Source organism: Protopterus annectens, chromosome 4.part0 (assembly GCF_019279795.1).
Source record: "Protopterus annectens isolate FY-2018-M chromosome 4.part0, PAN1.0, whole genome shotgun sequence".
NCBI lineage: Eukaryota > Metazoa > Chordata > Ceratodontiformes > Protopteridae > Protopterus > Protopterus annectens.
Window position 1 is genome coordinate 662,868,040 of NC_056733.1, and position 18,766 is coordinate 662,886,805.

At 40.3% G+C, this 18,766-nt stretch overlaps 1 protein-coding gene across 1 annotated transcript in view; it reads right to left on the reverse strand.

Moving 5' to 3' along the window:
- SH2B3 (SH2B adaptor protein 3) overlaps nt 1–18,766 on the reverse strand; it is an 858,564-nt gene that overhangs the window by 234,785 nt on the left and 605,013 nt on the right. Inside the window, exon 2 of the mRNA XM_044068623.1 lies at nt 13,385–13,486. Within this exon, the coding sequence (XP_043924558.1) occupies nt 13,385–13,486 (102 nt within the window). The remainder of the gene's footprint in view (nt 1–13,384; nt 13,487–18,766) is intronic.

Sequence of the window (18,766 nt, forward strand, 5' to 3'; positions counted from 1 at the left end):
CTTTCTGTCTTGCCACATGAAGGGCTGACGGTACTCCACATGACCAATAACCCTTTACTAGTATTTCAAGCTGTTGCTTATCTAAATGAGTTTCCTGCAGTGCAACAATTCAGTTCTTAAACTTCTATAAATAAGTCAGCATTGCTGCCTAATGAAATGTTGGGACTTGCAATGTAGGGTCCTGGCACACAGAAAAAGACAAAAAATGCAGGAAAACAGTTAATATCAAACATCGTCACTCCTCTCCTTTAAACTTCTTTTAAGCAGGTGGCAATCCCCCACCTCCGTATCTTCCGATTTGGGGGGCAAGCCACCACAAAAAAACAAACTTGCATATAACAACTTTGTAATTACCATATTTCAGAGAAAAGGGAATATTTCAAGAAACAGCAAGCTCAGACTTAAGTTATGTAAGTCTAGATTTTTGGCCATTTACTCTCCACATTACTGGAACTGACATTTTGAGTTCTGGCCAATCAAACAGTTACCCTCGTCACCCTATTCTTTTTGTCTAGATTAATCAACCCATTAACATCCAAGTGGAAGAACTCACTGTACATCTGTCAGGTAATTCCCTATAGGTCGCCTTCCAATTGTACTGTCACATAAATAAAGCGAACGTCTAGAAACAGATTACATTGTGAACTAACTTGTAATAAACTAAAATAATCTCATCTTGTATCTCAAAAAATATTTAGACCTGGGCATTCAACAGCAGCATCTGTTTATAAACAAACACATAACATGACCTAGATCCATAAATAATCTTTAAAATTAAACCCATCAAACAAGTTTTTGAATAAAAATTTTGTTTGGTTTACCCACAACAGCATATGTTCTCTTGTTTCAACTGATATCTAAAAATGATAGGTTTCCTATACACTTCCCTGGTCAGGTCCCTTCTTAAACTGGAAGTATAACTTAATATATGCATATTTTCTGAAATATAAAAAATCTTTCAAGTGAAACAGAAATCTGAGAACTTCTATAAAACATACAAATCATTCATCAAAAATATACAGACTTTTATTTACTTATCTAACCTGGTTCCCACAACAACAGAACATGAGATGAATGGGAACATCACCTCGTCACACTTAAAATCCTTTCTTATCATAAAACTTTAATATCAGTCCTTTAATCAAGTGGAAATTGGTCCTACAATATCAGTCCTTTAATCAAGTGGGAATTGGTCCTACAATGACACATTAATAAAGTACATACTTTACAAGGTGACCCTTGCCCCTTCCTGACCGAGGAACAGCGTATAAGCCAGAGTACTAAGGACCTGTACCGATTGGCTAGACAGAGGGACCGAGCTAGGAAAGATGTGCAGCAGGTAAGGGTGATAAAGGATAATGAGGGAAATGTACTCACTAGCGAGACGAATGTGTTGAGCAGATGGAAAGTGCACTTTGAGGGGCTGATGAATGAAGAGAATGAGAGAGAGAGAAGGCTGGATGATGTGGGGATAGTGAATCATGAAGTACGATGGATTAGCAAGGAGGAAGTAAGGCTAGCTATGAAGGGGATGAAGAATGGAAAGGCTGTTGGTCCAGATGACACACCTGTGGAAGCTTGGTGGTGTTTAGGAGAAATGGCAGTTGAATTTTTAACCAGATTGTTTAATGAAATCTTGGAAAGTGACAGGATGCTTGAGGAGTGGTGAAAAAGTGTTTTGGTAGAGATTTTTAAAAATAAGGGTGATGCGCAGAGCTGTAGTAACTACAGAGGGATTAAACTGATCAGTCGCAGCATGAAATTATGGGAGAGAGTAGTGGAAGCTAGGTTAAGAAGGGAGGTGATGATTAGTGATCAGCAGTATGGTTTCATGCCAGGAAAGAGCACTACAGATGCAATGTTTGCTCTGAGAGTGTTGATGGAGAAGTACAGAGAAGGTCCGGTTGCATTGTGTCTTTGTGAACTTAGAGAAAGCATATAACAGGGTGCCTAGAGAGGAGTTGTGGTATTGTATGAGGAAATCGGGAGTGGCAGAGAAGTATGTAAGAGTGATACAGGATATGTACAAGGGTAGTGTGACAGTGGTGAGATCTGCAGTGGGAGTGACAGATGCATTTAAGGTGGAAGTGGGATTACAGCAAGGATCAGCTCTGAGCACTTTCTTATTTGCACTGGTGATGGACAGGTTGACAGACAAGATCAGACAGGAGTCCCCATGGACTATGATGTTTGTAGATGGACATTGTGATATGTAGTGAGAGTTGGGAACAGGTTGAGGACACCCTTGAGAGGTGGAGATATGCTCTAGAAAGGAGAGGAATGAAGGTCAGCCGGACTAAGACAGAATATATGTGTGTGAATGAAAGGGATGATAGAGGAATGGTGAGGATGCAGGGAGTAGAGTTGCCAAAGGTGGATGAGTTTAAATACTTGCGATCAACAGTTCAGAGTAATGGCGAGTGTGGAAGAGAGGTGAAGAAGAGAGTACAGGCAGGGTGGAGTCGGTGGAGAAGAGCGTTAGGAGTGATTTGTGACAGACGAGTACCAGTAAGAGTGAAAGGGAAGGTCTACAAAAGGGTAGTGAGACCAGCTATGTTATATGGGTTGGAGACAGTGGCATTGACAAAAAGGCAGGAGTTAAAGCTGGATGTGGCAGAGTTAAAAATGTTAAGATTTGCACTGGGTGTGACGAGGGTAGACAGGATTGGGAATAAGTATATTAGAGGGTCAGCCCAGGTTGAACAGTTTGGAGACAAAGCCAGAGAGGCGAGATTGCGTTGGTTTGGACATGTGCTGAGGATGGATGCTGGGTATATTGGGAAAAGGATGCTAAGGATGAAGCTGCCAGGTAAGAGGAAAAGAGGAAGGCCTAAGATAAGGTTTATGGATGTCATTAGAGAGGACATGCAGGTGGTTGGTGTGACAGAGCAAGATGCAGAGGACAGGAAGAAATGGAAACAGGTGATCCGCTGTGGCGACACCTAACGGGAGCAGCCGAAAGAAGAAGAAGATTACAGTTGTAGGACGTTATACATACACCCATATACGTCTCAGTAGAAGACTTCCTTAAACTGTCTGCAACTCAACCATATCAAGGTGACTCATTTGTAACACAATAATCAGCTTCATGTTCAAAATACCAGACAGTTCTACAATCCAGACGCAGCTAAACCATACTTACCACTACAGTTGCAAACTTGACTTTGGCATAAGGATATCATGACATATTTCTCAACATCACCGTCCATATAAAAGTCCAAGAAAAAAAATATCTTGTCCAAACATTTTACATCTGACTCAGCATGCCATCCAAATTGTTATGCCATACTAGTCTGCCTTCTGTCACTGACTTACATGATCCTTGAGAAGAGGAAACTCCTGCTGACTCCCAGATCTCCCAAATGCTTTCAGTTTATTTTGAGAGTCCCCTTTGAATTCTCTGTAGTCATAGAGTTAACAGTCTATATATCTGTAATCAAAGCACTTAATAAACCCTTTTCACTTTGAGTTGGCTCATACTCGAATACCTGCCAAGGCTCCCTGAAAGTCACTGAAAAGTCTTAAATCATTAAAGAAGATAAACTCTGAAGACAGCCAGATACAACAAATCAAATGTTTAACTTCCTTAATCTACATTCTCTCATAGAAGCTAATGGCTGATTTCTCCTTTGGTGAGTCAGAACACATTAATCACAAAAAAAAAAAAAAAAAAAAAATTTCTATCCTGCTTTACCTGCTTTATATACTAAGGCATACCAGCACACATCTTGGTTGTTGTGCAATTTCTGTGAGACCTGATAAGAAAAATATACAAGCCATTTTGATTATAATCTGACTTGCAAGTTTCATCCAGTTCAATCCAATTTCTTTTGCACACAGTCAATGACAGTCTTCTTTTCCAGGTATGTTAATAACATGAACACTTTTCCATCAAGCTTTATCCTCATAATCTGTCTGCCTGTCCCTCACTATGTCCGGTGCAGGCAGTAAATATGCACACTGTTATTTCAATGATTTATTTTAATTCTGCAACTCCTCGTTGAAGCTATCATGGAAATTTAAGGCCTCCAATACACAACATCCCTGTTCTTAGCTGTAGCAATATAGCTATATCATGCTTTACAGTCACTTTTTTAACTGTCATTTAGTTTTTCTCAAGCCACCTTCCTCAGTTACCACAGTCTATAACTCTCCCTAGAGGCCCCCAGAGAAAACAGAGTCTTTTTAAATGCCTTTATTGACTTCATTTAACACTGACATGAGCACACAGGCACTTACAGAAAAGAAAGCAAACAATTTTAAAGACTTTCATTAACTTCATGCATCAAATTTTATTTAACAATTATTTTTCACTTCAACATTACATAAACTGTACAAGTCCTGCCTTCTTTTAAATTTTACTCTTCCTCCTGAACAGTATTACAAAATTCTACACTGCATAAAAATTTCACTTGATTTTCAAAACATTAATGAAAATCTTTTCTCACAGCGATAAAAGTAACACTTCCATGTAACATGAAACTGCACTCATTGCAAGCATTCTTAAACCTGGAAGATGCTGACATTTGTGCAGTCACAGAAACCTGGTTCAAAGCAGCGGAGAGCACCCCAGCCTTAGCTGGGTACTCATTCTATCATACATTCAGAGCACAAACTGTGGATATCAAAGCCAAAGGCGGTGGAGTTTCAATATATATTAGAGACACACACACCTCCAGGCTGTTCAAACAGTATGTTGCACAGGAGACACTATGGGTGCAGCTAACCATTGACAAGACCCTATATTCAAATCATAGCTAGCTACAGGCCCCCAAATTTGAGTCAAGATGCCCACTCCACTTATATGGACCTCTTCAAATCTATCAAGATTCAACCCTTTACCCTGATCTTGGGTGACTTTAGTTTTTTTCAGTCTATGTTTGGGTAATTACTCATGCCAGAACACAAATGCCCAGGGATTCCTCGATTTTGTCAATGCAAATGCCTTGGAACATCTAGTCGATACCCCCACAAGAGGTGATAATATCTTGGACTTGGTATTAACCAACATGAGTAACCACTGCAGCACACCTACAGTATCATTCTCCCTGGTAAGACCTGACCATAAAGTGGTAATTTTCGAAGTCACCATCTCCCCTGACTCCTCTCTAGCTAGGGTCAAACAAAAAAAAATTCTCCAAAGCTGATTACAACCTCCTGATGGATGGTTTAAACAGCTTCACAGCCCCTCCCCCTCTGTACGAACTGGCATCAATGTCCAAATGTACACCAAAGTACTATACGAGCATTTATATGGATGCACGCAATCAGGAATACCTGACATGATAAAATCATCCTCTGCAAAGAAGGGTAAACCTGTCTGGTAGACATCTGCAATAAATAAATTATACAACAAAAGGAAAAAAGTGCTGTCCAGGACCACGAATGAGCAGGTGCCCAATTGGAAGCAATCTCTCCTTAGCCCGAACAAGCAAATAAGAGCACTAGTGAAATCTCCTAAAGCCAACTTTGAGTCCAAATTGGCCACATCTACTAGAGACGATCATAAGGCCTTCTTTACATGTCTGTAGTCTCAAAGGAAGCACCCAGATTTGTTCAGAACTGGTGTTCACGGACACTACATACACAAATGCTGTAGATATAGCCAATCTACTGGCTGACAGATTCAGCAAAAACATCTTCTTTCTGTCCCCCCCCATCAGTAAATCAGAACATCCTGAGTACCTGCCCCCCACCCCTTATCTCTAGAGAACAGGTCATCACTGCCCTGTCAAAGGCAAAAAATACATCCACCATGGGACCCGATAACATCCCAGGCTGCCTCCTACATGAACTCAGGCATTAACGTCCAGCACCATTAGGCACCCTATTCAACCAAAGCCTGCGTACTGGCTTTGTCCCAGCTGAGTGGAGGACAGCCACTGTCATCCCTTTACACAAAGGTGGAGCATCCACTGAGCCAGGAAATTATAGAACCATCAGCCTAACTAACCTGGTCTACAAGGCCATGCAACAGATTATCATGGACCTCATTAACAGGGACATTGGCAACCTCCACATTCTCGACCCCACATAGTTTGGCTTTGTCAAGGGGAGGTCATGTCTGTTAAATCTGGTCGACTTCTTTGAGACAGTCACCAAAGCCATGGACAAGGGGAAGACGATGTACACCACCTACCTTGACCTGGCCAAAGCCTTCTACACTATTCCCCACTCGGGCATAATAGATAAACTCTCTCAACTAGGCATCAATCCATATATTACCAGATGGATAGCAAACTGGCTCACTGATAGAACCCACCTAATCAAAACAGAGAAAGCCATCTCAAGCAGTACACTCATAAGCTGCATACCCCAGAGATCAGTCTTGGAGCCTCTGTTATTTGGGATACACTTCTCTGAAGTGCAGGCTAAAACCAGTGGGCAATGGCTGACCAAATTTGCAGATGACTGCAAGCTGGATGCGGTCATCAATTCCCCAAGTGATTTGGACATCCTCCAACATTGTCTTACCCAAACAAATGACTGGTGCCAGAACCATGGCCTCAAGCTAAATGTCAAAAAATGCATCATCTCCTTTGGGGAGAGTGACGTCCCCACATATTATCACATTAATAACAATGTCCTAAGTACACAATCAGTAGTGAGAGATTTGGGCACTCAGGTTAATAGCAACCTGACTTTTGACCACCATGTTGCTTCCACTGCATGGAAAGGTTTCTACATGGCCCATCTCATAAGTAAGGGTATCTCATCCATGGACAAAGAGGTCATAACATCCCTGTATTCTTTCCTTATAAGGCCAATTACTGAGTACAACGACCCCTTCGGCATGCACCTCGTAAAGCTTATGCAGCAGCTGGAGAGACTACAGAGGTTCCTCACTAGGAGAATCCAGGGCCTCAAACATCTACCATGCACAGGCAGGCTAAAAGCCATGTCCCTTTACTCAGCTTCATACAGACTCCTCAGGGGTGACCTCTGTCTGGCATACAAAGCAATCTCAGCCCCATTTTGATTGGATTGCTGCATATCCGCAAGTCAAGCTTCACTCGAGTAACCCGTATGTGCATCCTCAACCTGGTCTGCAATATCAACAGGACTTGTTGGCAGGACAGATTTATGTCCCAGAGACTCCCCCATCTGTGGAATAGACTCCCTCTCCATGTCAAGCAGAGCACCTCATTATCCCAACGCAACCTGGACAACCGGATGGGAAACAAAAAATACACCCCTGGGATTCCACCTGTGTCCCTGCTAAGCAGGGGCTTTGGGTGCTGACTTGTCTAAACATGGGCTAAATTCTTGGCTAGGCTTATAAGAGCCTCAGGGCCAATAGCCTAATAACCTCTTATGATCCTATGATTCTATACCATGCATAAGGATTACAAAAAAAAAAAAAAAAACTGAGTTATAAGCTAAAAATAAAAACGTGAACTAGTAACTACAAAATGTCAAGCATCTGGTTTTGTTGTTGGATTAAACTCTTAAGAATGCTCATTTCAAGTATCTCAACAAGTCAGGGTTATCTAAACGACAGGCATGACATTATTTCCATACACTATCATGATCCTGAGGATCTGACATAATGCTACCCTTCATTCATTTATCAAAACCATGAATTTTTTAGTATTTACAATTAAGGCTACATAATGAAATACCCTGCTTGTTACCAGTCATACGTCCACCAGCAAACTAACTAAAGTAGGAAAGAACACCTTTAGCAAAGTAGGAGAAATCTACTTGAACTTTAAGTTCTTTAATTTATACACAAGCATAAAATCATAAAACTGAGAACACTGTTTTGCAGTTTGAATTTTGAAATACAAGAGGATATTCAGAAACCAGAAGTAGTTATGAAAAAGCATAATTGCCATGAGATGCTTTTTATTTCCTTGTGCCAAAAATATGGATAGCTATGCATTTCACATACGTATTTTTGCAACAAACACATATTTGAAATGCATAACTTGCCACCTTTAGCTACATTCTGTGAAAGTCAGTAAATGTAAAAAAACATGCCTTTGGGAAAGAGCACTTGCATATGCACTAAGGGTTTCTGAATACCTCCATTGCTGTTTTCTTGCCTAAATGGCAGGCTTTGCCTGGCTGCCACAAGTCAGAACAACTCCCTGATGACTATAACCTCACCAATATATTTTGAGGATGACCAGTTACTAATCCCAATGCCAGTGAGAGTATCCTGTAGGGTTTTTCCAAATTAATAGAACTCTCTGGTCAGCTGGAACACTTGACCAACCTGTCCTTCACATATAAGTTATACCGACAAAGCCTTATTTTTTTTTTTCTTTGGAAAGCTTCCTTCTTGCCTTACCCCCAATCCAATCAGCTTTGAAATAAACATCTCTAATTTCACCTGGGAGCTACTGATTTACCTTTCCATAACTTTTCTCTTTTTCAAATTCACAATGGGGTCAGCCTGACACAAAAGCAATAATGCCCAGATTAGCATTGCTCTTGTCTACTTTTAGCCCAAAGCATCAGCAGTTTACTGTTCATCTTTCACAACTCAGCTAGGATGGCTTCCAAAGACACCTTTACCACTGCTACAAATGTAGTAGTATCTAGTCGGTCCTCTGTACTACCTGCCACCTTCTTCACGGCCACTACATGGATGACTCAGCAAAACCGCTGAAGTATCAAAATAGCTGTCAGACATTAGCAAAAATCTCAGTTCAAAGAATCTGTAATGAATAAGATCACTCATAACAATATTTTTGCTGTATTTTGAGTGAAATTAAAGTTTTTTTTTTAAATACTAACTTTTTATAAACAGACATGAAGAGTTGGGAAAGACAGAGTTCTACACAAACCACAACACGATTTTACAGTTTGTTATTTTTATTCATTTTTTATTAAAGTGAGGATTATTTTTGAGAAACAGTGATGGATATTTAAGTAATGGATAATATGAATTCATTAATAAAAGTACATAGCCTTTTCAGTGAATGTCATGGTATTAAACATCCATGTAAGTTACCACCAACTTAAGTTGATGAGGAACTGGTTTAACATCTCATCTGTTGGATGGCACCTCAGGAATGCAGCCATTCCACCCCCAACTGCTGCAGTGTAATATTAATATGGATGGCAACCCCTCACAGCTACAGTGCAGTATTAATAGAGGCAGCTTCCTACAAGCACACATGCGCACTGTTGCAGTGTAATATTAATATGGGCAGTACCCCCTCACAGCTACAGTGCAATATTAAAACAGGCAGCCTCCCACGCACAGTGGTGCAATACAGTATTAATAAGGGAAGCACTCCCCAATACTACAGTGCAATACTAATACAGACAGCCTCCCACATGCACTGATACAGTGAAGTACTAATATAGGCAGCACCCCGTCACTGCTACTGTGTAGTCCTAATATGGGTAGCCTCCCACACAAACTGCTGCAGTGAAGTATTAATATAGTCAGCACCCCCTCACCACCACTGCTACAGTGTTGTGTTAATACAGGCAGCCTCCCATGCACACATTGCTGCAGTGCAGCATTAATACAGGCAGCCTCCCACACACACTGATGCAGTGCAGTATTAATACAGGCAGCTTCCCACATACACTGATGCAGTGCAGTATTAATAAAGGCAGCTTCCCACATACACTGATGTAGTGCAGTATTAATACAGGCAGCACCCCTCCACACACACACACACACACACACACACACACACACACACACTGCAGCAGTGCAACATTAATACAGGCAGCCTCCAACACACTCTGCTGTAGTGCAGTATTAATATAGGCAGAACCTTCCTTACTACTGCAGTGTAGTATTAATACAGGCAGCCTCACACACACACACACACACACACACACACACACACACACACACACACACACACTGCTGCACTGTAGCATTAAAACAGGCGGCCTCCCACACACTGTTGCAGTGCAGTGTTAATACTGGAATTTGAAGCCAAGTACCTGTTATAGGGATGTCCAGCATAAAAATAAACTTTAAAACTATTTTTTATAACAAATTAAACCACACTACTTGTCCAGATCTCCCATGATTAAGTAACAGAAAGAGCATGACACAACATAGCTTCTCTAAGAAATTATTCAGTTAAAACATGATTAGCTTTTCTGTCCTAGCCAATCTACTCAAAAGTTAGAAATGTGGAATTTAGGAATTACAGCACATACGAAATGAAAATGTACTGACCATTTAAGTGTCGATGGAAAAACTCCAGCATGTTTTCCTTCAGGATGGTTGTTTAATGATGGCCAGATTCACTGTGCACATGGATGTAGTCCTGGCTATGGCTCAGGGAACCTGGATTCAAACAGTGGATTGATCCCAGAGGATCTGGCTGGGGATAGAGAATGAGCGGTATAGTCAACTAACCTATACTTTGGAGAGAGGGTGGGGTTTTAGGTTAGCCCAACGACTGTTCTAGTAGCAAGTGTGTACAATGTAAATATAATACAATGTAGTACATGTAAATAAATGATGTCAAAAATATGGTCTGGGACAAAATGCCCAAAAAATGCATTACTGTATCCTTTGGGAAGTCACCTACCCCGGGAAACTACCACAATGACAACACGCCCCTAACAGTCAACCTAGCTATTCAGGATTTGGGAGCTTATGTGGATAGTGACCTAACTTTTGACCAACATGTGGGTCTACTGTTGTAAGAAAGTCCTTCTATATTGCACAGCTTATAAACAAAGGGATTGTGTCTAGATCTAGGGATGTCAATGTCCTCCTTTACTCAGCCCTCATTATACCAGTCATTGAATATAATGCCCTCTGTGATGTCCGGTCAATACTCCACAAAACTGCCAATAATAATGTGACGTCCTTTACTATCCTGGGTCAGTAACTAAGGAGCTTCAGTCCTTACTATTGACTCCAATAGGAGACAGGCACTTAAACAGGAGCAATATTTCACAATTTCCCCTAACAACACAATAGGAACATGCTCTATAAGCTGAGACTGGACTGTATACTTCCATCCACCCAAAATATAACTCCTTATTAGACACTTCAGAGCAATGTGTTTCAATTTAAGACCTCTGATACACTCGCATTTAAATAAATTAAATATTACACATCCAAACACTTCTGGGAAAGCCTGACACAGACTTTCAGTTGTGCCCCTTCCCCAAAATAATATGGTAACATGTTGCCACCAATCAGACAGCCTAGATGACCTTTTAAAGGGGTGGCCAATTATGAAAATTAGATATTAAAACACATGATAGCAAATGACCTAAAGCAGACAGGCTTTTGGAGTGCAGGTATAAGCACTCTCAAATCACTGAAGAAAATACTGATTGAGCAGCCATAATGTAAGTTAATAAAAATATTTAATAATGAGCAAAATGATTAAAAATATAAAACAGTAATTTCCAATACACAAACAGAACTCAATCACCAGGAAAATGAAATAAATACTGAAGGACAGAAATCTAACATTTAGAAAACTCACTGATTAGTTATAAATTCCTATTTGACTAAAAAGCACTGTCCCTGATCTAAACTAAATTATCACAACAGAGCAAAGGCAGGCTTACAGTTCTTGGTGAGTCCTTCTGGGTATCCACTGCAAAGCACAACTGTGAACAACTGACAACTGCAACTGTAACTGGCAACAACTGACTTCAGAAGGCTCTTTTATAGACTAGCTTAGCTGTCACAACTGTTCCAGTACTAATTTTCATTTCATATTTTGAAAATAAACCAAGAGCTGTTTTCTAAAGTTGCTTCCTGTCTTTCAGCCTCTGACAGTAACACATAGTAACTGTCAACATTCTGATGACATCATCTGCAGATCATCTGATTCACAGTCTGCATTTAGAATCTTCTTCACAGATATGTACAGTTAGAAATGTAAAGAAACACTTTTCAAGACTTTAAAACATTCTTCACAGATTATAAATCAACATGTAAGAACTTATTTACAATATCATAGCTAGTCATGCTGGCATGTATTATACAGGTTAATCTGAAATTATGTACAAAACCTCAGCCAGACATGCTAGCATAGATGACAGTGTCTAACTTCTTCACATCCTCTTTGGCATGTACCTGTCCAGACACATGCAACAACTGGAATGCCCACAGAGATTCCTTACTAAAAGGATACAAGGTCTAAACAACATGTACTATAGAGTCAAAGCCCTGTCACTATACTCGACATACTGCTAAGAGGTGACCTGTGTCTGGCATACTTGGAATCCTCCAACCCAATACTGATGGATTTACTGCACATCAGCAAGTGAAATGGCATCAGAAATACTCGGGCTAGGGATCTAACCCTCTTCTGCAACACTAACAGAATGGTTTGGAGGAACAGGTATATACTGTTTCAGTGGAACAGACTCCCCATCCACATAAAACAAAAGATTATCCCTGCCATTTTCAAGCACAACTTAGACCTATGGATGTGAAACAAAAAATTAACCCCAGGACTGCCCCCTGTACTACTAATGGACAGAAGCAGCTCCTACATGCTTTATCCCATGCATGGGTCCCCTCAAATTGTCTATGGAATGATACAGTCATTAGGGGAAATATATAACTATGGACCATGGGATGGGTAACGGCAATCTATAACCAAATGAGATAGGTTATTTTGAGAACAAAAAGGGAAACTGACTAGACTTAAAAATGGCCTGCAAGGGCAGCTAGCCAAGTACTTATCTATGAACTTATGTATGCATGCTGGGTACTGGGTAGTGAGCAGGGAACATAAAAGCCCTTCAAAGCTCTCAGGAGGGCGCCATACTAGGTCCCTCTTATCTCCTTTCTGCCTGCTTTTTGGATAACAACACTGAGATTTCCCTGCTTATGGGATGAAACAGGAATAATTATTGAAGCTATAATTATCTTTTACTTTCTTTTTTTAAACGCCTTTATTGAATTATCACTTGTGACACAGGCAAATTTACATTTATATAAAAATAATCAAACTGTATTAACAAGTTCATGTTTACAAACATTCACATATACTGCTAAATATCATACAACATAAGCAACATTACAATTATCTTTAAGAATAGTAAATATCATACAAAATACAGAATTTCTCAATGGAAGTAATGCCCTGTGACTGAAAACGGTACCTGTCACAAAGGAAATAACTACATGTTTTGAATAACAGTTTGCAGTAACCTGATTTGGTGGCTCCAGTTTTCCCTCAGTCGACTGACTACAAGTTACCTAATAAACCTTCATGAAAATAAATTCTAATCTGTTGTTAGTAACATGGTTATTAGACATGGCCATTACTGTACTTTATACCGATGGAACTGGTAGGGCAACTCAATGAGGCCCCTTAACACAAATACTCAAACATTACTTATTAAATGCAGATTTCAAAGATTTAATAATATGCAGCTATATGGGATCAAGACAATATAATGTTTTATCCTCCCTTACCTTAAGGACAAATGTATTGAGGTTATCTGGCATCTCCAAGCGAGTACATTTTCGGACATCACATATATCAGAACAGGCCACTGCCAACTTCGGTTTGGTAGACTGTGGGAGAGCAAAACGGAAATATTTAACAAATAATTTTAAACACTGAGAATGACTACAAAATAATTACGTTGTATGAAAATTTCCATAATTCTAGCATGAAGAGGCTTCCCTTCTTGCTACAATAAAATATCATTAAATGCTTCATAGCAGGTAGGAGTTAACACCTCATACATTTACTTATGGGTGACTGTGCAATATTAATAATAAAAAAACAAATAAATACAAATAAAATTTATCATTAACCTTTATGTCAGCATTCACAGTGGAAAGGCAAAAAGAAGCTCTTTCTGCAACCACATAAACATTTTCTGACTGTGTGCAAACACATTATTTATTCTATGCAGTTACTCATGACAATTCCTTTAAAAGCACTGCAAGGAGAAAAGTTTGATGAGTTATCAGGCTACTATTGGCATCCATTCATACACACACACAAAAACACACATACATGCCTATGTACCTCAGTAAGGATGGTACAGCTGCAATATTGCTGTGTGCCATTGTCTACATCTGGCCTTTCACAAGTGGCAGTTTTTTGTCATTTTTCAATTCCAGTTTACAAACCATTTATTAAAATGTTGACAGAAAATAAGCCAATTGATGATAGATACTTGTAACATCGTATAGTACAGAGACCTTCTTCAAGATACAGTTCCCCCCTTAAAGTGAGAACTCAGATCAGTCTGTATAGATATAAAATAATCTTCCAAATACATCTGAATTGTTTCTTATCTTCATTTATATCACTTCACATAAGTACTAGCTACTTCCCCAACATAAACTTATTTCAATGGAAGAATAAACACACCATAAAAAGGATAAAAAAGCAATACTCTAAATCCAATACTGAAACATAGCAAAATAAGAGGTTATCACCCCGGAGTTAATGTTTTATAAAATTAAATAAAGAAAGTAAATAGAAGGCTGAAGAAAACCTGGAAGGGCAGAGTGGAGTACAGGAGTGGCAAACAGAGGCCACTTCAGTAAATAAGTTCTTCAACAGAAGATGACGGTGCTGTGGCCCTAACACATACATGTGACAATGGTAGTAAACTACAAGTCACTGAAAGGGTACAAGGATGCCTGGCAAGGCTGGAAGATGGGAAGCCAGCTGTAACAGTCATATATTCTTGACAGACTATGCCCTCTCCAGTTATCTCCTCTGGCATGAGAGCTAGCCCTCTACAGTCAATCATTCAAAAGAAGCACAGTTTCTGCACTCTGAGATGCCCCCCCCAAAGTTGGAAGTCAGAGGGTGCTCCTTCTCCAGACTCGCTGTCATCCAGGGGGTAGAAAGACTGGCACGACAGCTAGCCCCTATAGTCAAGGACAAGTGTGTAACGTGTGGGTATCAAAGGACAGCTTCTGAGATGAACTGACCTCCAGGAGGGTTTGGGAATGTCCTCCTTTTCTCTGGCTATGTGATGGAACTTTAGCAGACCAGGAGCTGTGTGGGGAACCCAACCACTGATCCTCTACATATAGCACTTTCAACCTCCATCATCTTCAAGGTGGTGAGGGAGGTTAATAGTTCCTTTTTGCAATGTTTGTTGGTACAACAACTGAATTGTTGGCACTTAAGGCGATGCTTCTGGTCATCTCTCTCTCCTTGACACTACAGATAAAGTAGGTATGGGTCTTGGCTCATTATGTGAAGAGCGCATCAACACTTAGAAGGTTCTGCAACTTCAGGTATCAAACATGCTAACTTTTCTATTAGGTAAGTGAGGAGTGAGGTCTGAATTGTGCATGTGGCAGGAAAGAACTGTCAGGCTTAGGAGGTAGGTGTGATCTCCTAGTGCACCATCACAATGTGCACTAGCACAGGGCATGCAACTCAGATGATGTGAGCTTCTGAAAAAAAAATGACGAATTGAACTGGACTAGACAATGACCCTAACTGTTCATCCCCAAAGGATGGTCAATGATATTAACTTTTTCTACATCCAACTGAGTCAGAAAAAAACAAAAAACAAAACACTGCAGTCATACACTACAGACTGTGCCTTTCAGTTTTGTCTGTTTTTCTCCCCAGTGTTATTATGGTTCATCTATGAATTGTTATGTTACAGACAAACAAATCTACAACTACATGAACTTAACTTGTTGAAGTGTCATCCGAAAAAAAAAGCATCAAATGGAGAGGATAAGTTCCTTGTACCCCCAATGTGAGTGGCTTCACCCCCACACTCCATCGCTTGTGCATAATATATACTGCATATGCTCTACAGACTAAATGAAGGAATAACACTAAGACACCAGACCATGCATGGAGCACTGAAGCTCTTCAGCAAATGCAGTGTCAGCATTCAGAAACTGACAGAGCTGAAGATCATGCCCCCATGCATCTTGGGGCTGTTGCCCCCTTCGCCCCACCCTAGCTATATCATTGAGTCTACTCTAAACAAATGTTACTTTCTCCCAGGGTTAGGACGGCTCAAGATCTTATCTTAACTTTGCAGGAACAAAGAATCTCTGTTTAACGCATGCCATGCTTTGCATTTCTGATATTTTGCTGCCCCGCCCCCAACAGACTTCAAGAATATGGCATAAATACTATCAGAAGAACATTTTCATATTCTAGCTTTTGCACTGCTAGTAGAATAAGGAAGTTCCTGATGATGCACACAACCAGAAATACAAATTATGCAAACACGTCTGATATTCTTTACTAGTTAATACTGCTCTGTTACAAAAGCATGCATTTCATTAATAAAAATATTTCTCTACGTAAGTTTTGGCAGGAATTTTTTTTGTTTGTATAGCACTTTTAACATAGTCTGAAAACAAAGCAAATGAACTCTGATGCGATTAATAAAACTGAAGCTGGACTTTATAGATAGTTAACTCACTGTGCTGCATACGTAAATATGGGTAGAGGCCATGCTCAAGGTATGAAGCCCAAGACGTTAGCAGGGCCAAGCAATGGTCATAACAGCACAGTGTGTTGCACATATTAACGACTGCATAATAACTGATACAGGAGGAAGCCAGGGCACATCACATACTGAAATGAAGGAAGCTGAAATAGTTGACCATTTTACAAATGCATAGACTAGATATGTTGCACGGTAGTACATACCCACACTACAGCCACCTGCACCACTGGAAGAGGTACATACAGCTCATGACATACTATCAGATCAAGGACTAACAGATTGTGGACTGTTTCTGACTGGTTAGGGATACTGTAAAGGAATCGGCCATACCATGCTTCTTCCCATACATACAAAGGTATGTGTAGCCTCAGCCATCTTACCTATAGGAACCTTCAACAGCCTATGCAGACTGGTTAATGAATATAGCTGGTATCAGCCTCATAAATCCTAAACCATCTTCTCAATTGTTTGTGCCTTTCGGCTTTTCCCGGTTAGGGGTCACCACAGCAGAACTCCGGTCCACTAATGATTGGTAGTTGATTTTTACGTACCGAGTTACCAGCCCTGACGCACAACCTTCAACGAAGGTACGCCCATTCACGCATGTCTCCACGCAGAAGATGCTCTAGCTGAGAATCAAACTGGACAGCGTCTTACTGTGAGGCGACAACGCTACCGCAGCACCACCACCGCGGGTACATCTTTTCAATATTGTGCTAAAACAAATGGAGGGGCATTGCTGATTCCCCAATTCAGTGGAGGGGGGAACAAACACCACACAAGCCTTTTATGACATAGCATATTTCTGTGGGTCTGAGATCACAGACTACAAAAATGATGTTATCAAGACCCTAACATGGGGTCTGCAATGCATCAACAGAAATGGTTTCCATTCCCTGAACTACCAGGAGATCTGTAATGCCCAAGTCATTAAGTATATATAATGTTTGTGAACAATCCTTGTATTTTGCATGATTTACACATTCAGGCACAACTCCAACTTATAACAATGTTTTCTGCAAGGGAACATCACACGGGTTCAACTGGTTAGTAGGTGCACACACATGCTAGACAGATAGGCCATACACATTGGTATTATACAAGTGATGCTGGTTATGACCTCAAGCCCTGGTTGCTGACCTGATCCAAAACCACCAGACCATGCAGAAAATCACCTATAACACAGTCCATGAAGAAATGTGAAACAATAGTGAAGCATGTATCTGGATAAATGACATCTGCAGTAAGATTTGGTGTGCATGAGTGAGTCATGCTGCACAACTGGTGTTACACAAACAAACGGAACAGCAGGTAAACATGATGGCAGGGTCTTCCATACCATGTTGCAGTAGCAGCAGAAGGGGAGGGTGCAGTGTTAGAGGAGGAAAAGACAGCAGCACTTCCACAACTGAGGCCGACGTCAGTGCAGTAACTTCTAGTATTTGCAAAGAGGCAGCATCTAGTCCACAAGTATAAGCAATTACACAGAAAACACAGAGTCAAATGATACATGTGGTACTACACAGAGGCTAAATAGGTCAGTGCATGGACTGGCCATGTTGTGCACTAGACATCACCCTCCCAAAAAATGTTAGGGGGTTGCTATGGCACAGTCATTATCAATTGCACAGGTGGGGTGACTCAGTGACAGGGGACTGCAGTACTATAATACAGGGTTGGGTCTTGTGAGGTGAATATTCTAACCATATAGACTGGGAGACTGAGGAGAGTCGGGGATTACATTGTTTAGTGGTAGGGTCTAGGTGGCACTACAAGACCATTAGCATTGTCCTTGGTATTGGGGTTTGATGTGGTCCATGGCAGGGAAGAAGTAAAACACTGGGACAATGCATTTACATCCCTAATTGGGGAATATTTTGAGGGGAGATAACAAGTTAAGAAATATAGTGGGGGCTTATCCACAATTTGGTTATAGGAGAAACAAGAATCTAAAAGATATCCTTTGTAAAGAGAAAACAGTAACCCAAACTTGTATCCTAAAAGAAAAAGTTGGCAGTGTCCCATGTGGATATTGTAAAGCATGCCAATTTATAAATAAAGATCACACCTTTACACATCCAGTCAGTGGACATGTCTTTAATTTCAAAGCAAAAGCTACCTGTAGGACAAGTAATTTAGTTTACATAGCGGAGTGCACTGAATGCATATGTTTTTATGTTGGCAAGACCAACAATATGTTTAAGGTAAGAATATTGCAACATATGTCTTCAATTAGGAATAAAGATGCACATAATGCTTTATATAAGCATATTGAGACCCACCCCACACATAATTTTAAATTCAAAGCAGTGGTTAATGTTGTCATGAACAATAGGGGGGGGTGATGTTAAACTATTAACTGAATCTATGGAGTCCAAATGGATTTTGGAATTGATGG